At 35.9% G+C, this 22786-nt stretch overlaps 1 protein-coding gene across 1 annotated transcript in view; it reads right to left on the bottom strand.

Moving 5' to 3' along the window:
* Positions 1 to 22283, bottom strand: part of LOC150083507 (UPAR/Ly6 domain-containing protein crok-like) — a 73082-nt gene extending 50799 nt beyond the window's left edge. The window contains exon 1 of the mRNA XM_090378515.1: positions 22175 to 22283. Coding sequence (XP_090234641.1) covers positions 22175 to 22241 — 67 coding nt within the window. The 5' untranslated portion in view covers positions 22242 to 22283. The remainder of the gene's footprint in view (positions 1 to 22174) is intronic.
* Between the last annotated feature and the right edge of the window lie 503 nt (positions 22284 to 22786).

The raw sequence follows: 22786 nt of genomic DNA, 5'->3' as shown, positions 1-22786 counted from the left end.
TTTTATCTCAAATCACAATTTAAATTTTTTGCTGTATTCTTCCTTGTTCTATGACGTCAAATTTAATGACAACATAGTGTAAATTATATTTTCAAATGTAGGGTGTAATGTTTTCCTCATTGGCTATTGCAATTAATATTTCAGTAGTTAATCTAGCGAAAGTGGCTAATATGTATGCGAACGATAATGTTTACAGAAACAACGAATATTTGAAATAATTAAACGCGACATGGAATGGAGAAATAGCGTCATCCCGTACCTTGGTGCTCCATCTACTGCCATTTCATTATGTTATATGAGCCGTACGTTCTATTTTTAAAGGATTAAAAATGTTTACCAAAATATAAGTGAGTCCTTTAAGGCCGTGTATATTTTATATACACCGACTTACCCTGTCTATGTTTATTGCCGAAGCCCCCCTCCAGTCTTAAAATTCTGATGAAGAAGCTGTTGCCTGCAATCTGTATTTTAACATCAGCTGGTGTCTAGCCATTCAACTCTTCATCTGTTTATATGTTTGTTTAGAGCGATGGAGGGAATAATCCAAGCTGTAGTGAAGGCGCACTGTCCTGTGAGCACAATGGTCTGTTCTATTCATGATAAGAGATACTTGGTACTAAAGTACATTTAAATGTACTTTAGTACCAACTTTACTCAGATGGGTTGGAATATTGCAGTGATCTATTCAACTGTAAGTGACGATATTGCACTTCTTTAAGTATCGAAATTCTGTGATTATTCCATCAGTCATCGTTTCTGTTGGCTTTGTGGCCCCCTGATGAGATGAGTTCCAGTGGTTAATTAATTTATTTTTTTTATTTTCACATTTTACTTCCGCGATTATTATGGTTAATCAATCTGTTATGGTCGGTATAGGTATTTTATTGCGGTATCTTCCGTTAATTGATTTTGGTGTCCATGGGGAGCGCGGAGGAATATTCTAAATTTATTCGATCAGCAGTTAACCTAGCCATATTGGCATTGTTCTTTTCTAATTATTTACGATATACTGTATACATAACCTAACCTGCCAGTACGCTTCTAAATTTTAATAAAATTTTTACTTTTTATCATATATTTTTATCTCATCTTTCTAACCCAAACCTTTTTGATATTATTAGGTCTTTCAATTACTGGTAGATGGCAATCAGAAAGAGGTAGCTGTCTTTCATTATTATTTGGATGTATTGAATGGTGATAACGTACTATACGATGTATCCTAATATGATAAATAACGATAATAATAATACTATTATTATTATTGGATGTCTCTTTTGTGTATTGCTTAGGGCACATATACCTTTCCATGCAGTATTAACTAACCTGTTTTCCAATATGTAGCTTAAAATATTTGATATACTATATTCTCTAATATCACAGTCTGATGTAATGTTTAATATCGTTTATTCGATAACATTAATCATTTTTGTTAAATTTATTTTACATATTGTTATTTTTCATTCATATGCCTTTTCTCCATTTCTTGAACTTTGGTTTAACATTTGTATAAATTTTATATATATGTAGTTCTCTCAGTATTTCTAGTGCAGTGGACAGCCACGTCTAGTTGTATTCTTTTATTTATTTCCTCTAATTTTAATTAATATTTATTTATTTTTTACTTTTAATTTTTTCCCCTTCCGCTAAGCTGTTTTTTCTTTTTAAATGTACTTTTAAAATTGTGAAACTATAATAAGTTTTATTAAACATACAGACAAAGTTTCACTGTTGTATGTATTTCTTTTAAACAAAAATATATATTTATACCTTCATTATATATTTATACTTCAAAACACATTCTTAATAGTATTAAGAATAAAGAAAATCGAGAGGGTTAAGGCAGACACTACATTTATTTACTCTGGCTTTGCACTTTGCTTGTCGTCCGTGGCAGTACAGTGGGTTTGTCATTTATCACTGGTTTGGAGAGGTCTGGGTTAGAGTCCCGTTTATGAAAGGAATTTCTGACTTCCTCTTCAGTCGAGACTAGTTAGCCGATTTCAGGTAGAGGAAGTTGGGTCCCTCCCTCCGTGAGTTATTCCGGATTTTTCATCCCACTAAACATGCGATTCGGCCCGTGAACACATACTTGTATAGACCTAATACACACGCCGCAATATGGTGCAAGTCGCTGATGAGTCTAAAACCTTACAACGCTTTGCTTGGCTTGATAATTTTGAAAATTATTTCGATCTGAGAATTAAATACAGTGGAAATAGCAGATTTCGGGGATTTTAATCCCGCATCCCTCATCCATTACACTGATACACCCCTTGTTACACTGCGGATGTTGTTGTTGTTAGTTGGTTTTTAGGAGCATTAGCAACTAAAGCCATATTGCTCCGGGGATATGCAGTGGTCATTTCTTGACCTTTCCGCATCATCCGTATTTGGTGGTCACGGGCTCGAACCCCGGTCTAATCAAGAAGCGTGTGCTACCCACTGCTGCTCCTGCCCACCTGGTTACGGAGGTGCCATACACTGCAGTAAGATCGAGAGTACGTCAGTTTGGAATTATACTCCAAAGCCAGGGATTTACTCCAGTTACTCAGATTTTTTGTCATCTGAGCTGAGGCGGATCCGTCAAGAACTGGATACAATCTGGCAAGAACAGTGGACTAATTCTGAGAAAGGAAGACTTTTGCATGCTTTCTTTCCCTCCTTTCGAGCTGTGGATCAAAGGCTTAGGCCCTTGTTTCAGTTTTGGCTGTCGACCTATTGCCTCTTGGCTGGACGTGGTCTGAGGTCCAGCCAAGACTGTGCTCATGTGGTGAGCTGGAGACTGGTGTTGACATCCTGATGCAATGTCCACATTTTGTGGATCTGCGTGCTCGTCTGGAGCGGGCTACGCTAGTTCTGACTCAAAAAACTTCATGTGATTTGTTTAATTCTAGAGAGTTTCTCAGTTATGCGACTTTGTTAAATCGGTGTTCTGAAGGTGGTCCAGAATGCCGTAAATAGTAATGACCTACCTCCTCGTGGTGGGGACAGTAACTCGTGGCAAGGGCATGATGGCTCGACCCCACCACGAGGCCAAATGGTCGATACTGAAGTTATTTTGTTTTGTTTTGATATTTAAGTTGGCTCGATAAGATGTTTTGTTCGTCACTAATCAACTAGTTGTTGCAAGTTAATGAACAATAAAGTTGAGAAGGATTTGCATATGGGCGGGGGCCCGGTTGGCGATTCTGATGATAGTTAACTTAAATTACCCCTTATATTGATACATCCCTTGTTATACTGCAGTAAGGTCGAGAGCCCACCAGTGTAGTATTATATTCCCAAACCACACATCAAGATTTGTGACGAGGGACTTATTATGCTGTTGAAAAATGTAAGCTTCTACCCCTTGAGATTACTTAAGAACAGTATCGTTGCTAAGAATGTTAATATTCATTTCTTCTGCAAAATATTATCCGTAAAGACCATCGGTCCTACACCATACCAAGAAAAGCAGGCATAAACTGGTACATATATTGATTTATATTGCTGTATTAACTCCACATCTCTGTGGATGTTAATTTCACATAGATGATACAATGACACTTTTCTACTGGCTCATTTGGTTATTATTATTTTTTCCCACATTTCCAATGATTATGTACTCCTACTTAACATATATACTACGGACTGACCTTTTATGTTATCAGAATGCCAGCTATGAACTTCCGAATTTCTTCTTTCGTATATGCTATTAGCTTTCTTTACTCATACATTTTCACTTTCGAACTGATTATCTCTTTCTGAATGAATAATTGTTATCGTAGATTAACCACACACACAGTATTCCATAACTCAACTGAGCTAAGCGAGTATCGTTTGCAGTTGTTCTCTATGTATGGGCGCTGCTTTGCAGTAAGATATTTTTTTTTTCTTTCCCCGTTTCCCCATTTTGGTATTACCCTGGTAATACATCCTCATCCTCTCCCTTGTTCAGTGATATTCGGTCTACGTGATCGCCTAACACTTGTACAACGCATTCGGTTTCGACTAGCGATCTATCCCCCCCTTCCATCCCTCCTCTCCGGCTAAGTCCCCCCTTTCCCACTGTGGTTGATGCCTGCAGCCTACGCCCTATAACAAAGCCGCACCACCGGAAGTTAAACAGCTCGTCGGTTATGGAACAACACCTGCACTTCGGTAAATGCCCTTTCCGTTTCGTGGCACGTAGAAGGAGCGCATTGTGAATCTAGAGATAAGGTGAGGACGTATGACGGCAGGCAATGTTACGATGATTCTAGTTGGAAAAGTCTGAGAGCTTTAAACTTTCAAGCATTTATGAAATGGAAACGAGACTGCAGCTGCACTTTTTTTTTGTGGAGGGGGGTGGGGGGTCAGAAAACCGTGTAGAATAAACACGATAACATTTTGTTTCCATCGATGACATGCACTTTTGGACAGTTGGTATATTAAATCATCTTTCACACAGTAGCATATCAATTGCTCGATTGAGGGCTTCGCAGAGATCAAAAGATACGTGACCTATTAGAATAGTCATTCACAAGTAGTGCCATTATATGATAACGTAAAATCATTTCTATTTAAAATAATTACGACTGTGACGCTTCAAATTACAGTGATAGCTCCTAATCCTTTAATATCTCCTAATAGCTCCTAAAAAAAATTCTGTTCCCCTCCCCCTTTTATTAAAGATAATTTTAGAAAAATTTTTGGACGAATCCAATGTTGTTGGTATGTTTGTGCAAGCTACGGAATTTCTTTCATGAAATACAAATAATAAATCAATTTTCTGTACAATTTCTCAGGCGTTCACAAGATAGAGGACATACAAGAACATCACTGTATTAAACCACGGTTATTAGCTTGTACTTTAATACTGTGATGATTATTATAAAATATAATATTTATATTTAAATAAATATGGTAATGAACAGTGTACGGGAAAAAGCTCCCTCCTCCCAACTGTTTACATAACTATTTATTAATCGTATATCTCAATGTAAAATGTGATTCTTCCATAAGATAAGGAGAATTGCACACATACTAGTCAAAAAAAAAAAAAAAAAATATATATATATATATATATTTATTATTATTATTTAAATTATATTTCTCAATTTTATTAAAATGCTGTTGTGTCTATAAGTTCGTCTATAATTGGAGCTCATATATACAGTTTTTTCCTTCCCGGGATTTCCCTGGAAATTTTACTGATTCCCGGGAATGGGTGTATAAATTTAGAAAAATCGACTGTTTATATACGGCAAAGATCATACTGTAAAATTATTTAAAAATTAATCAATTTACAGGAAACAAAGACAAGAAGAACATTATATTTCTTTATTTACAACTAAAATAAATTTCTTTGGGAAAAAATAACAAAAAGTTAACTTTCTTTTAAAAAATTAAGCCTTTTTATTTAAAAAAAATTTACATTTACAATCAAAAATGAATTTTTTTATGTATTTTGATAATAACTCCTTAAAAAACACAAAGCATCAATACCCCTATCACTAAGGCTAGTTCTCAACTTTGTGATAAATAAACCGACTGGAGAAAATGCTCTCTCTGATTCAACAGAGGTCGGTGGAATGTTTTTTAGTGAATCAATTAAATGCATAATGTTGGAAGCTCTGCCCTCAGTTGCCTCGAATAATTGCAATTCTTTCTTCAAAACCAGGCCTAAACGTTGTTTGTGATCCTGAGAAAAAGTTGAAGATTGCACAAGTTTTGTCTTAGATTGAATCGCTGCTTCTAACTTGTCTCTCAATGTCATGGGACTGACTCATGGGTTGTGCAATTTCTTCATCTACTGATTGTTTAGAGTTGGGGCTAGATATAGATTGGTCTTCGTTGAAAAGTCTAATCAGTGTCATCTTAGAAAATTCAAATAATGATTCTTTGTTTGGTGATGATGGGAGGCCAGGAGTCACTGCAGAATTCACATAATTTTACTCAGTATTTAAATACTGAAGCAGGCCGACGAAAGCCGTATTTCTTCTCTCATTAATCCGTTTTATAACAGTTTTTTTCATCTTCTTGGCAAATTCTGATTTTTGTCGTTGTAACTCGTTAATAATTTTGATAATCGAGAGCTATTAAATGCTCAATAATTCCTATATTCTATTATATTATAAATCAACAGGGATTACCTTTGTTTTAGATATAGGAAGCTTCTTTTCCAACTCTCCTAGTCCAACTCACTAATAATTCTTGAGGATGGCGATATCTATTTTGTAAAGCAGGTGGGACATCTTCCCCACTGTCAGAACCGTAGTGTTCAGACCGCGCGGTCTCAACAATGAGCGCTCATGGCTGCTGTCTACAAACACCATACTTCTGGCAGCATGGAAACCATTACTTGGATTGGCATAAAATTAGATTTTGAGGTCTAAACTGTTTAATAAATATAGACTGATTATTTCTTTCGGTCCTATAACTGGACTTTAGAGTTTGTTCTAGTCCGACTTAAGGAATGTAGAGAATAATCCCCCCCCCCCATATCCAATTTTATTAGAACCCTAAATCAAACTCTAAAGTCCAGCTATAGGACCGAAAGAAATAATCGGTCTATATTTATTAAACAGTTTAGACCTCAAAATCTAATTTTATGCCAATCCAAGTAATGGTTTCCATGCTGCCAGAAGTATGGTGTTTGTAGACAGCAGCCATGAGCGCTCATTGTTGAGACCGCACGGTCTGAACACTACGGTTCTGACAGTGGGGAAGATGTCCCACCTGCTTTACAAAATAGATATCGCCATCCTCAAGAATTATTAGTGAGTTGGACTAGGAGAGTTGGAAAAGAAGCTTCCTATATCTAAAACAAAGGTAATCCCTGCTCATTAATAATGAAAGCACATACTCCTTCAGCAGTTAGCACAGTTGCATCACGGCTGCATAATTTCTCTGCACCAATTTTTACTGGCTGCAGGATTGAAACAATATCTTGTAAGACGTCAAATTCTTCATTAGTTAAACTTTGCTTTTCTTTAATATCAATTAATGCTTTAGAAACTGCTGCTCTTGTTTCTAAAAATCTCTCAGTCATACCAAATAAACTGCCCCAGCGAGTTTTCGAATCTAAAATTAGTATCTTTCTTTCGCAAGCATGTTCTGCTTTCACGTAGTTTTGAAGAATTTCATTCTTGAGAGGGGATATCCTGAATATTTTTACAATTAGTGCCTGTACATTTTTTTGGTGTTGCTTTCTTCATCTACATTGGCAATTAGATATATTTTATCAGCAAAAGCTAACTCCTCAATTTCAGTTGCTGTATTCAAATCATCTAACTCATTTTCATGATCGTCATCCGACTCTTTTTATACTTGATTTCTACCTGAAACCTGAAATCAAGCAGAAAATCGACTATTTTCTTATAAAATACATCGCATACAGCCAGGTGTATGCCATGTGCATAACATAAGTGATGATGGCAGCTCATTAATTTTCCCAGAATTAAAAAAAAAAAAAACAATAAAAACATGCGGGATCCCGGGAAAGAAGTCCTATCTATAGTATTGTGTTGTGTCTGATGCGTTTGCAAGTGTAAAAAAAAAAAAAAAAAAATATATATATATATATACAGGGTGTTTCAGTTAAACGTTTCAGAACTTCTAAGAGGGGTAGGGTACATCCTGACAACTCGAAATCATATATCAATGTGGGGTCGGAAATGCTTTCCTGAAGCGGTGTTGTACACAGAAGCACCATAAAGAAAAGAGACCGTAAGTGAGAAATCGTTTTAATAATACATGAACAGAAGCAAAAGGTACATGGATTAAAGTAAGTGTTCGAAGTTTCTTCAACCTCGTATTGCTTTCGCACAGTGGTACCTTGGAAAATGTGCTACAAATCCCCTTTTTCCTGCTGAAGTGTTGTTTTCCGATGAGGCATCCTTCACAAGGGAAGGAATTTTCAACACGCATAACGACCATATCTGGGCGGTCGAGAACCCGCATGCAATATGACGTCGTGCAGCACAGATTCGATTTTCGGTCAATGTATGGGCCGGTATTATGGGAGATCACCTCATCGGACCTTACCTGTTACCGTGTCGTCTAACCGGACCTATCTACTTGATCTTTCTGCAGCAAGTATTGCCACAACTTTTGAGAGATGAACAGGTTTCTGCATCGACGCAACAGACAATGTGGTTCCAACACGATGGAGCCCCTGCCCATTATAGCGGAGATGTTCGTAACCACCTGGATGTCACATTTGGTCAACAGTGGATCGGACGTGGTGGTCCCGTGCGTTGGCCTGCTCGGTCACCCGACCTATCATGTCTTGATTTTTATTTCTGGGGTCATATGAAATCGCTAGTTTATGACACCCCTGTTGACAATGCCGAGGAGCTGGTTGCAAGAATCGCAGTAGCTGCCGAAGAAATTCGAAATTCGCCTGGAGTATTCCAGAATGTTCGGATGTCCATGCGTCGGAGATGTGAGGCGTGCAATGTAGCCCGTGGAAGAAACTTCGAACACTTACTTTAATCCATGTACCTTTTGCTTCTTTTCATGTATTATTAAAACGATTTCTCACTTACGGTCTCTTTTCTTTATGGTGCTTCTGTGTACAACACCGCTTCAGGAAAGCATTTCCGACCCCACATTGCTATATGATTTCGAGTTGTCAGGATGTACCCTACCCCTCTTAGAAGTTCTGAAACGTTTAACTGAAACACCCTGTATATATATATATGTGTATATATATATATATATATATATATATATATACACCAGGTGGTTATAAAATAAGTTTCCCTATTCAGGTGACCCTAGTGTCAAAACGGTTAGTTACCGCTGTGAAAATCGGTGGGTATGTCATTTAGGGTATGGGGAAACACTTTGTAGAAGAAAAAATATCAGTTCAAATTTCCCCCACCAGGGAAAACGGCGCTGCACACATGTGAAAGTTGTCATTTACTTCAAGACATGCTGCTTAAGCAAATGACATCCTGTTAGATAAAAGCAGAAAGGCCAACGCCACTGTCAATAACCCTTATGGCTCTTACAAAAAAGGAACGTGCTCTTTTAGCAAAACTGTTCTACCACAATAATTAATAGTAATGCTAATGCAGCACTACGTGAATATCGGAAACTTAAAAGTTTGCGTATAGGAAATTTGACATTGTCAGTGGGGCTTCGAAAACTAATAAAGAAATTTGAAGCGACCGACCGGGAAGTTAGGTGTAATTCCAGGCAGGGGACCAGACGACCACGTATCGGAACGGAGGTAGTGGCGGTTGCAGTGGTCAGAATGCGAAATACTACCAGTCAGTAATGCCTGCCAGAGATGTGTCAAGAGACTTGAACCTTCCTTGGTCTACTGTACGTAAAGTGCTTCGAATAAGTTTACGCTGGTTCCCGTACAAGATTCACGTAGTGCAAGAACTAAAGTGATCAGCAACAAGGAATAGACTTTGCTCTATGATATCTGGCTCGTATGGAGCCAGACGACACATGGGCTCGAATGATCTTGTGGTCTGATGAGGCACATAGTGTCGTGATTTTGTAACGTCAGGGTACCTGCGTGTACCTTAGCACCTTACAATAGCGATCATATTTATTAATAAAATACACTTTTAGAGAATAGTAAGTTAAGTAAACAATTTTTGTATTATTTATAAATCATAACGGCTTTTTTTTTTAAATGTACAGTGAGTTAAGTAAAAATTAATGTAATAATATGAGGTCAAATAAATTATAACTAATCGCATAGAAAAGATAGAAAAAATGTACAAAATAAGTAATAATCATAAACCAAGGTGCGCGCGCATACACCCACCCACCGAAAGATTAGAAATATTTTGTAATTGATGTCAATAGATAATTAAACGTATGATCACAAGTTCCTTGATGATCACTTTCCTGGAGCTTCTTAGTCGATTCGGTCATGAGAAAGACAGGTGATCTATTCGATTTTCAGAAAGGTGTTTTGGTGGAGCACGTTTAGCAGGGCCACAATTGAGAAATCGGGAAATCACTGTTGTGGTGTGTGGGTAGCAACCATCTCAAAAGTATAGAATGAGTGAAAAACGAAAGGAGAATGTTCAGGGGGGGGGGGAGAATGCGACAGAAAATCGGTAACCCAAACACGAGACCTCAGGAATTTAAAGCGAAATTTACATCGGATAGAAGGTTGAGTGTGCAGCAAATGACTGAAAAATCCAATCTACGAAAAAAAAGACTTACTTCCAACCGAACTATGTGGCGCGAGTTCAAGAATCTGGGATTTTGTAGTCGTGTGCCTATACAAAAGCCACTTCTTTCTGTAAAAAATCGAATGGTTTGAATGGAGTGGTGCCACCAACGCCAAGGCTGGACTGTGGAGAATGATCATGTGGTCTGACGAGTTTCAATTTACACTTTTTTGCCGCAGTGGGTGAAAGTGTGTTGTGAACACCAAGAAGCCATACGTGTAGACTGTCACTTGTCCAACAATCAAGCTGCCGGAGGTGAATCATGGTGTGAGCTACGTTCTGTTGGTATTGACTGGATCCGCTCATACCGTTATAAAGTCGTGTGGACGGCGTTGCCTCGAAAGAATCTTTCTGCGATATCGAACCGACTTCACCCTGCAGTGATTCATTTTAACCGGATTGCGATGGATTCTTTCAAGATGACAACACAACTATCCACCGTGCAAAACGTATCTGAATGGTTTGACGAACATTCCCAAGATTTCCAACATCTATTGTGGTTTTCTAATTCTCCAAATCGGAATCCATTTGATAATGTCAGATATACATTGGAACAGGCATTTCTTCTTGGCAGATCTCTACCATCCACAACACAGCAGCTTACAAATATTCTGATGAAAGAATGGTCAAATCTGGAACTAGACTCCGTCAGACACCTTGTGGAATCCATGCCACGACGTATACGGTCTGTAATTCGTGAAAAAAGTGGTCTTACTAGATATTGAATAATGGTTTCTAATTTTTTAGTCAGTCAGTTTAGATATATGGTCTTCAAGAAACGTTACAAAACCGAATCAAAATCCGCTCGTTCAAAGGCATGATTAAGGAAAACTGCAATTTAGATAAAAATTGAACGATATGGATTGTTTCAACATGCGTCAGATATTGTTCAGTGTAGACTTCCAGTGGGTGAAAAGTTCGCCACACACCTCTAAATATAACTGAAAAAAAAAAAAAAAAAAATCCTGTAGTGCTTTAAATATTGTCGACAACTACACACCGTATAGCTGCAAAAGGAGCGTCTAGTCGAAAAAGTTCGTTTCATTTAATTCTACAGGTGGAAGGACCAAGTTATGAAAATCGTGGACCCATCATACATGGTGGGTACATTGAAGACCCATGAGGGCAATAATTTGATGCGAGGAATGTGCTGTTGCTAGGCTTTCCTCACACCCCAAGATACCTTTGTACTCCAGTACTGTTTGTACCAACTCACGAATGTATTGCTTTTGATTTTATTATTAATACTGCACCTTAAACATCTGTCTTAATGATAAAACCTCTGACAAAAATTAATCGAATTTTCCTTTTTTTTTTATTCGATATATTGTGTTTATGTTTTGTAAATAAGATAATGCGCAAGATGGATAATTTATTAAGAAGTTGAAATTATTCCATATCATAAAGAATATGTCCTCATATTCTCATATCAGGCCCGTTCCTAAAAAGAGTGACAAATCCCTCCCATCCAGTTATGATCCCCTTGCACTTATTTCTACTCTTTCTAAAGTAATGGAGAAATCAATTAACCGCCAACTCTTAAACTGTCCAGAAACCTTCCATCTGATGAATGATCGCCGTATGGATTCCGTCAGTGTCAATCCACTGATGATATTCTGGCTTATGTTACCATCTATGGATAAAATGGAAAAGTTTGGTGAAACTCAAGCAGTTGCTCTTGACATTTCAAATTTATGGCAAATACGATCATTTGAAATTTTGCTAGTGTTTGGCATAAAGGTCTTCTAAATAAGCTTCAATTTTATGGTTTGGCAACTGTTTTTTGTAATTGGGTATCCAGTTTTCTCTCTGACCGCTCACTGCAAGTAATGGTAGATGGCTTTCTGTCTTCTACTTCTCCACTAATGCTGGTTTTCCTCAAGTTTCGGTTCTTTCTCTCACTCTTTTCTTTTATATTAATGATCTTCTTCCATTGGCTGGAAATCTTATCCATAATTTTGATGCTGATAGAACATGTTGCATTCCACTTCCAGTTTGAGAAACCTTGCCCTGCACAAAGAGCTTCAATTTTTTGAATATCCCCTACCAATTCCTTAAATGCTGATCTCCAAATAATTCTCCAGTCGGGAAAAGATAATTTAGTTGATTTCAATCCTTCTAAAACTCAGTCCTGTCTTATAAATCGCTAAAAGGATTTTTCTACTCCTATGCTTATCTTCGATGACACTGATTTTAGTCAAGATCATATATCTGTACTGGGGATTACCCCGACTACTAATCTTTCTTGGCATACTTGTAATGTGCTATCAATCACATTACAAATATTGCTTCCCCTGCATTAAAATTTTTTGGTAGACATAGAGTAACTGGGTTGGAAACATACACAGGTTTTTAATTAATTTTTGTTATGAAAACCCCAAACACGAAAGGTATCAAAACCTATAGTACTTAGTACCGTGCATGGGTTGAAGGAGAAGTATGGGGCGGGGGGGGATGCCGGAAACTTTGCTCTAGAGACTAAACATGGGTTTCACCACTTCAAGCCTCCAATAAGGAAAATGGTGGTATTTCACCGGTTGGTGATAGTCATCTACCACCTATGTATATTTGCAGTCTAAGAATTAACTGTCAACTAACTCAAAGTTAAATAAAAACGTAGAGCAATATTTTTATTATAATTTAAAGATTACAACAAGGTTTCTGTAGCGCGAAACGGAGGAGCATCTATTTTTTGGCCTAACGTAGCCGAGTGGTCAAGTTAAAGAGTACAATATCACGCGCTCTTTGAGTATACTGGGTTAAAGCCCGTGACTGCTAAATACGATTAATGTTTGTATTGATGATTTATTGGAAGCTCCACTGACCTGGTGGTCGTGCCGGAGTATAAACAGAAAAAATATATATATATATATATATATTTTTTTTTTTTTTCATTTACTCCGTGATTCAGAATTTTGATTGCTTGTTGCTATCTGTTTTGTTTTAATACCGTAATTTAAGCGGTTTTATTCCGTTTAAGTTTTTGTGGCCTCGCTCTGTATATATAAACCACCATGATTGTGTCCTTTGTTACAGTCAGAAAGCCTTTGACTATTATAATAAAAAAAAAAAAAAAAAAAAAAAACATTAGTATGAAGGGTAAAAATATATATAGTATATTCCACCCATTTCAGTGGCATCGTAATTCTTGCAGCTTGGGACAAAAATTAAAAGAATGCAGTACCTTTCCCGATTGTTTGGAATAGGATCACTCTAAAAAGTCTCCTCCTACGCCTTGACAATGATGATTGTAATATTTACAGCGCGCTCTGCTCGTCATACCTTTTGATTGCATGATCATGGACAGGTTCAACCGTGTATAATAGGAATTCACTTCACTTTCTCATTAAATTAGGTGTCCTCTGTGGACAGCTTAGTCGGCACAATACATTGCCATCAGTAACTCGTGTGGGGAGATGTTGGTTCAACTTTCGTCAAAGTCTGTATAAAATTCTCAAGTCCTCAGTTGAGGCTGTAGTTAGCCAATCTTAGCTGAGCAGAGGAAGTAGCGTTTTTACCCCTCATAACATGCAAATCGGACCATGAACACACGTTATACAGACAATTACATAATGTACGGATATGAGCATCAAACTACAGTTCAGTTAAAATAATTTTATATATTTTTTAAAATTAGGTTTGTCGTTTGTCACTCGCCCAAAGAGGTCTGGGCTCAAATTTTTTCAGCTAGAGGAATTCTTAAAAGAAGGGAATGGCTTTTCGGCCAGCAAATCGACCTATGAACACACACTTGTATAGTATGAACCAGCCTGACCGGGATGGTTTATGATCTTGTATTTCATAGTGAACACCCCCCCCCTAAAAAAAAAAAAGTCTTTACAGAAACTCTAGCTGTAGAAGATATTTATTTCAAATGTTATAGGATGTTTCTTTTTATTTCCCATTCTCATAAATAACCTCCTAAAATTACCAATTCCTTCACAAGAAACTAGTCTCTAGTGGAAAATTTATTCGAGAAAGTGAATCCCATTGTTAAAACATCAACAACACCCTAACTTCATAAAATTGATCACAGCTAGTAATGGGCATAATCGAAAATTCATTTCCATAATCGAATTCAGAAAGAGAGAATGCAGGATTTAAGTTTTGGTTTTCATAACATCAGTTCGAATCCATCCACTGTCATTTCTTTTGTTGTTTCTGATTTCATAATCTAATGATGCTTATCATACTTGTTCTTTAAATAGGATGTTGGCTGTATTCTAGTTGTGAAGGGAAAACCGAGTTTTCAGAAGAAAACTTTAGCTTGGCTTAAACCGTATCCCCAGATTAAAAAAAAAATTTAAAAAAAGAGAGAAAAAGAAAAAAAGCCATTCTAGAGAATTCTTCCGGTTTGCAACGGGAATTAAACTTCAAATCCTCCTAAATGTGTGATTAAGCTGCTGTACCAAGGACATTTTTCTGAAGGAGAAAGATAATTTTCAACATCAACCGGTGAGACTACGTGATGGTATTCCCACCGTAGATGATTGCCATATCTTTTGATTGCTAGACCGAGAAGTTTGGAGATTTTCCGTACACACTTCCATACAAACAATAGAATGAGTATTAAGTTTAAGTTTCGATTGAATTCGGTGAGCTAAGCCCTAATTTCCATGAAGAGAACAAAGAGTGTGGAATCATTTATTTTATTTACATAAACCAGTTATCATGAATATCCGGTGAAAACAAGATTCCATTTCCTGATTTAACTTCCCTTGGGTTTTATTCGATGTACTAGAAAAAATCGACCATTAATAGACAAGATGCATACAATTTCTCTCAGTTTATCTAAATACATTCAGCTCGAATTGCGAATTGCTTTTATGTAGTGAAAAAAAAAACAATCTGTGACATGATTAATTTTAAAAAATTTAATAATAATGACCAAATGTGGAGTATTGGAAGCTGGATTTGGAGTTTAATCAAAATAATAGAATGAGTTTCGAACATAATTTGTATCGGATTGGTTATCGCAAGCACCAAGCACTTAAGGCCATGAGACATCAGTATATGGCGTCTCAAGGTGGACTTAGAAAGACCTATAAATTGCATACATTCCACGTCGATTTGTTGGAAGGAAAAATTCAAATTTCTTGGAGCAAATAACTTACACTTATGACTGACAGTGAGCTGACTACATCCTCAAGTGAGCTTTGGCTTTGTAAAAAAATTCTGTTGTTTTCCCTAAAATTCAACCGAAATATCACGGTTATTTCATTAGTACAGATATATAACAAAAAAGGTTAGAAAATATTATTTTAATTGTAGAATGGATATTTTGTTTAAAAAGTGAGTGCGTTTTTAAAGAGGTTAAGAATACAATTTATTACAAACGAATTACAAAGTGAAATGGTTCCTGGAGACCTAAAAATACTTTAAAAAATATGAACGCCTCTAAAGCTGGTGAAATTTCTATGATATATTCTCCCCCACTCCTCTCTGTTCATATGATTCCTATATGAACAGAGAAGGGAGAGAAGAAAGAAAATAAACCTGTTTAAACTTCCGTTGTATGCATTATGTATCAAAACGATTACAACTACCTGCTTCAATGTTCGCAAATATTATCCGTGACTTTCAACATTTCCAACTTTGGAAAACAGTCGTTTCTAACCTACAGTAATAGCAGCAATTACGTGAATTTATTTTCACACAGTTACCACATTTTCATAAAATGAAATAATATATTAATATTAAGTAACTAATTAGTAATATTACTGTACTTATAATAGTCGCTTAATAAATTTAATTGTTTATAACACTGATAAGGAGACTTAATATACGAGTATATCCCATATACGTATTATTATTATCTGTTTATTGCTCTGCTCTAGAGCCACCCCCTAGACAGCAGTAAGCTAAGGGGGTGGTGAATATTACATTCAAAGGTTAAGACAGGGACATGTGCCCGGGGTTACATGGAGCCACTTGTGTGCTTAACCTGAAAGGAACAGTATTTACAGAATTCTTTAATTACATACTTGAAAATTATGGGATACCGTAGTATCCCAAACTAAACAAGATAATGTTTGATCAGAAGGGCTAGACAAAAACGTGAAATATATGTACAAAAAGGTATTTCCTTGGTTGAGGCAGTCTATATTTTCCTTCTGGTGGTGTTCCTGTGAGTCATAACGGTATGTTTCTGATTTGAACTGTAATTAAAATTGATATCTTTGGTATTGGAACTGTAATTAAAATTGATATAAAAAGTATAGATGGAAATTTCTATACTTTTTCACACGCAAAAGAAATATAAGAAAAATGTATGCAGTATTAATTGATAATGTATCGACGTCACAATACTTTTAGGTCTATAGATCCCAATTATCACTTTTTTAAACTAGATATCAATCTGTTTTTCCTATTGCATGATCATGAAATGATTGCCAGCTTTCAATGCAGTAATTTTACTTCAAGAATTTTAATATTCGTGTTATTTAACATTTATCAATGTGATGTCTGTATTAAATATTAACTGTATTTATTTTTCGGTAGTAATGTTTATTATATTCAAATCCATATCTGTAGTTGTATTCTGGGTTTCGTCTATTTTTCTGTTACGAAATAATGATAATTAAAAATCAAAATCATTTTGTTTCGTCGAGTTTTAAATTAATTAAAATAATAATCGTAGTTATTAAAACCATATAGTTTTAGTTGGTTTCAAAAACCGAGGCATCACTTCCCACAGTTTCTTCAGATATCTTTCCGTGCTAAAGAGATATTAAAGAATACGAAAAAAGCATTTGGCTGGAAATCTGAAGTTTTCTTATACGAGAGACTCCAATGTATTTATTTAAGCATTTTGACGAACTGCTAGGTAACCTATTCACAACGGTTACACTGTTGTGAATTTATCGCGCACTTGCAATCCAATCGCCTGCATCTATTGTACACCTTAGCCATAGGACGTGCCTTGGATCGTAATTCGAAATAGTGTATTGTATAAAGAACAATATGTGCAGTGGCAGATCCAAAAAAGGAGGGGGATCCCCAATTTACTCAAAATACTGCGTGTTTATAGGTTATATAAACACGCAGTATTTATATAACCAGTATTTATAAAAGTTTTATATATATATATATAGTATACGAGTGTAATCGTAGTTATTGTATATGCACATCTGTTGGTGTTGTATATATACTATAAAATGGATGGTTAAAATTCGAGATAAATTCAAGCTTAATTTTCAGTTACTGTCAATTGCATATACAATCCTTGTTATATCCCCTCTCTCAATCATAGAAAAACCATATCGATTGATAAGATCTGTTCTCAAAGATGAATATTAAGCCTCTAACCCTTCAGATAACAAAATGTTTTTATTAATGGCAAATGGTGAAAAGAAGCAAGCTTATGCAATATCAGCAAAAAAATAAATAAAAAATACACACTTCTCATCTTCATTCCTTCTTACAATTTGTCTAATTCCTCCTTAAAGTTATTCAAACTACCCACTTCCATAATTCTAGATGGAAGTTTATTCCAACAATCAGTTATTCTCTGACTGAAAGCAAATTTCGTACATCTATTCCTGTAACGATTATTTTTCAATTTATGTCCCTTATATATGTTTCCCGAGAAAGAGTAAGAATTCTATCATTATTAAGTTTACTCAATACATTTTAAAGCTTTAAACACTTCAATCAGGTCAGTATCGTCGTAATAAGATATTCTTTTGAGGGGGTTCTAGTGCATATAAGTGATACGTGTGATAATTTTTTATTCTCTCTCTCTCTCGCCCCCTCATTTCTGCCTTTGTTAGTGGACAAGAATCCATGGAAAGAGCATCATATCCTGCTTCCTAACATTTAGTGTTTTTAAATTTCATTTGCTTTGGACAACTGGTTATGAAAAAGAGCATGTGTGTGCATATTTTTTCTAATTTCCAGGATATCAGTTTTGAGGTTTTGCTTTCCTGTCATGTGTTTATTTTATTTAGCTATTGGGATGTATATTTTATCACTCGGTAGAGAGGTTTTAATCACACAAATCTTTAGGTGCCTGTTTACGGTTCTTTGAAGATCACTTTTAGTTATGAGATGATTTATTGTGAAAACGAAGTTTGTTTTCTTAGAACAGTTTAATCATAACTGCTGTTTAAAAAGCATGAAAAATTCTTTGTAGAATATGGTGATGACCTTGGAATTCTTATGTCGAAGGACACTCCTGTTAAATACCCTCTCATCACGCGTTCACTTTCATGCTGTTCTGATTTCTAATGATCTACATTTTATAATGGTTTTAATTTATATCAAAAACTGGTTACACCAGTATAGGAATTACTTTATTACGTTATCGAGAACAAATCAAGTGAGAATTTTTCTCATGTGATTCTTAAAGTCGATAACTTAAGACATGATTTAAAGATTTTGCGAACTGCGAGAGACAAAAGCTGAAAAAGTTAATTCACTGTACTAACAAAAACTAGGATTATAATATACGTATGTATATTACTTTAACATACGTATGCTTATTAGGATTAGCAATAAGCTTCCCCTTTTTTCAGTATCATAATTTGATACATGCCCCGTGGAGAAATTAACAAAGAAAAATTGCACATGGGATTTGGTGTCTGTAGCTGATCTCGTTATTGAGGCAGCGACAATAGAGCACTATTATAAAAGAAATCTATAGGGGTTAGAAAGACCATTAAAGATTAATGCCAAGGGAACAAAGACCACTACAGAGAGCGGAAGAGGAGATCAAGAGATGATGCTTCTGAGCGGATGGAAAGGGGAACTAATACAGTATTTGGGTTTATTCTGAGAGAGAGTGAGATATTAGACTTACCCTGCAGTTGTTTTCCTGACAAAGGGCGAAACCGTGAAGATTGAGTAAGATGAACAATTGGGAGCGACATTATTGTAGGTACTATGACTGATCCATTGACTTAGGACGACAGGAAGAGAATTCTCTTAGTTCATTCGCTTATTGAGGCTTAGGATTTTATGGTAATTTGAGACAACAAATCATTTATATTTGTTTCTTACATTATAGTAGTACAGGCTTTAATTAAAATCATAACTATTCAGCTTCTTTTCAGTTTTAGCAATTTATAGCAGGTACAAATTTGTTAAAGACCCAGGCGCGATTTCTCTCTGAGGTTTAAAATAAACCCATTATCGTTTATTCGATAATGGGTTTATTTTAACTAGGCAGTTGTAGCATGCTGAATTTCACTATCTTGCGTGCTTCCACCAGTTATTTTAATTTGATATTTTCAATAAGTTTTTCCAAATTAAACGCATTCGATGATTTAAGAGCTGGAGAGGAGGCATTAGAAAAGAACATCCGTTGTGGGGGAGAATTGTAGTCACTCCTCTCTTTGAAAGTTGTTGGTAAACTTAAATGCTTCAGGAACATTAAAAATGCTTTGTCAGAAAAACACGTGTTAGTAAAAAGGCTTCTTGAAAATAACCACTTTAAACTTTCCTTAAATGTTAGACTAATATCGGAGCAGAATGTAAGTCAGAGTGGATAAACTTAATAAGTAATGTATTTAATTATTAGAGACCTGTTGAGACAATGCAGGCAGTCATTAGATTTCCAGTGTATATGCGTTAATGTTTTTATGCACGAAATCTGGTGGGGATAGAAAGTAGACTTAATTTTTAAAAATTGATATAATAAAAAAATAATAAAATAAAGTAACCGCCGAATATCAATAAACCATTGAGTTGCAGTCATACAAAATAAAATTATTGGTTTATCATACTAATCCAGTATTCACAGTGATTTACATAAATATTAGATAACTGAACTTGAACTTTGAGAAAAAAAACTTATTGAACTTGAGAAACTAAGCAACAAATTTTTGAACCATCACGTACTCTGACATTAAACTGTATCACATTTATAATACTATAATTTTTAAAGTCATTTTATTGTTCAGAAGGATATGGAAACAATAAGACATTTTATGAACATTTAATTTTATCAACTGATTTTGTTCAAATTAAATCGAGATTACTTTTACTTTTCTTTGTAATCAAGTTCGAACATTGAATTTGCTTTGCTGCGTGTGCAGGAAACTTCAATAATTTATTATTTTATAGCATCAAATTAATTATTCAAAATTTAATAATAAACTGTTGTATGAAATGCAGGATGGTTAGGGGAAGTTCAGACGAAGCCCCCAAAAACAAAAAAAAAAAAAAGGCACAAAAAAAAAAAAAAAAAGGCACAAAAAAAAAAAAAAAAGAGTCATAGGAATTGTCATGAGCAAACCAAGCTGCCAGACACCCAAACATCTCTGTACAAACTACAGTATAGGTTCCGTTTACAGCAACAAATCTGCCATTCCAGAAATATCATCAGCAATGGAAACAGATCTGACCAGACCAAATACGCTCCAAGAAATCGGTCATAAGCTGCGATTGTAGAAATAAAGTTTCTGATTATATTAAGTAAAACGAATTTTTGATTGCCATAGCACGTATTGGTGACACCCACCCAACAAATTCACTTCTCATCAGGGATGATGATATTCCAGTAGGTTGTATACATTATACGTTTGCCAGGTCTTAAATCTTTAAATCCCTCACAAAGCTACAAGAACCTTTATCACTCAGTGTCTCATATGATCAAGCAAACCTGATAATTGTTTTCAGATAATTGAAAAATTTAAATTTGTATGCCCATTTCTAATGTTCCGTATATTAAACTGGAAGGCACTATTTAGCTATAGCAGCCTTTGCGCCTTTAAACTTCCACAACATCGACTGTACTGTAATTGAACCACGGCGTACTATAAAATTAAACTATAGTAAGTTTATCGTATGAAAATGCAGAAAGAATGGGAAAATAAGTGAATGAAAGATTGACTAACAGAAGATGAATCCCCTTACAAACCTTCCCCCTCAAATAGCACAGTCACTATCCTCACTATCCACAGTCACTATAATCACTATCCTCCCACAGCGGGTGGCAAAGACCTGAGTTTAAAGCCCGTCAATTACTCGAGGAAATTATGAGCTTTTTTCACAACATGGCTGAGTTAGTCCAGCTAACCGACCGAAGAATATTCTGACGCCTCGCGGCCTTAGTTGCTTTGGCGGTATGGTAGTTCCGCCACTGTAAAAACCGCTTTATTGCGAGTAAGCAGGTCATCTCAATTTTATTGAAAAACATCTTCCCAGATTCCGATATAGCAAAATATATGCCACTTAGTCGTACTTAAGTAAAAACTATTTTTAAAAATGTTATACGCCAATTCATAAACAATACAGTAGGTATTAATATCTAAACAGGAAATACGACGTACTTGAAATACTGTATATATTTTTTACCTTTTGCAGTGTATTCCTGTTTGCAAAAAAACCCTGGTTGGTACTGACAATTCTGCTTACTGAGTGGTGACACAATAATCGCTTCAGGCATGCTGAGTAATCACTTATCACAGAATAAGAAATTGCACATCCTTAAACTGTAGTAACTTATATCACCTTCAGTTATTAAAATACTCATTGGGTTCGCTGGTTAATGATTTTAATGTTACAGCCATATTAAACTTACATCTATAGACGCAAGTCACGATGAAGTGGCAGAATTAACAGGCCGTTATCAAATTCTTCTTTTTGCAGTTGGTTGTGGTTAGCTGTACACCTGAGTAACCCCTAACGGCGACCTGTCGTACCACGAGAAGCGGTATACACGTTTGTCATAACCGAATGTTTACGAAAAGAACTAAGCCACACCCCAAGCTATTATTTAACTTTTATCCTCGTTTTTCGCCTTCCTTTAGAACAGCATTGGCAAGAAAATCGTCCCCAGATTGTGGCCACAGTTAAAAAAGTATTCATTTATTAGGCTTAGCCAAAGCATGCTGGGCCACTTTGGTCGGTGACACACCTGAGTTACCAATCTAGTAACCTGCTCGTATCGGAAAGCGATACGTTTGTGGCTTTGTCTGTTATCAAACTTAAGTTACCACAGCCTTCCTGTTTAAACAGCAAAAAAAAAAAGTCGATATTGAAAGAAGGGAGAAAAAAAAACTTACCTGACTGTATTAGGAAAACCAGACAGAAACAAACCACCGTGAATGAAGACAATAAGCAAGGCGTCATTGTAACGTTCAAGTGGCTAACATCTCAACGAAGCCACACTCGCAGTAAACAGGTAGCCATGAAGGTTGCTTACGTTCCTGCGCTTGCACGTGACTTTTATCATCGACCAATGAAATTTGTTCGGGCTTCGCGGCGTTTTGAAGTTGAATCGAACAGGAAGTTTTGTTTTAGTGAATATTTTTAATGACAGAAAAACCGGTTCTCGTGACTGCAAAATGTGCATGCGAATATTACTGTACAAGTTGAGAGGAAACTTTAACATCAATGGATTAATAGATAATGCATGTGCAATGTTTAAAAACAATTTAATGACTCCAAAATAGACCGTTAAAGAAACGTGTCAGCAGGAAAGTAATCGGAGTGCTGCTGACCCTCGCTCGACTGCCTGTGATGACATTGAAAATTTCGTTCACAGATAAGCGTCTAACCCTAAAGGGATATCGAGGGGGAAATTGGGCGGCAGTAATCCTGAACACATACCTCTGAATTGTTGTAGTTCAAGACCCGTGTTGACTTTTCTGGTAAGCAGCCTTTTTTGTTCGATG

Source organism: Mastigoproctus giganteus, chromosome 7 (genome assembly GCF_048544385.1).
Source record: "Mastigoproctus giganteus isolate SK-2022 chromosome 7, ASM4854438v1, whole genome shotgun sequence".
NCBI lineage: Eukaryota > Metazoa > Arthropoda > Arachnida > Uropygi > Thelyphonidae > Mastigoproctus > Mastigoproctus giganteus.
This window is presented reverse-complemented; position numbering and strand designations above follow the sequence as displayed.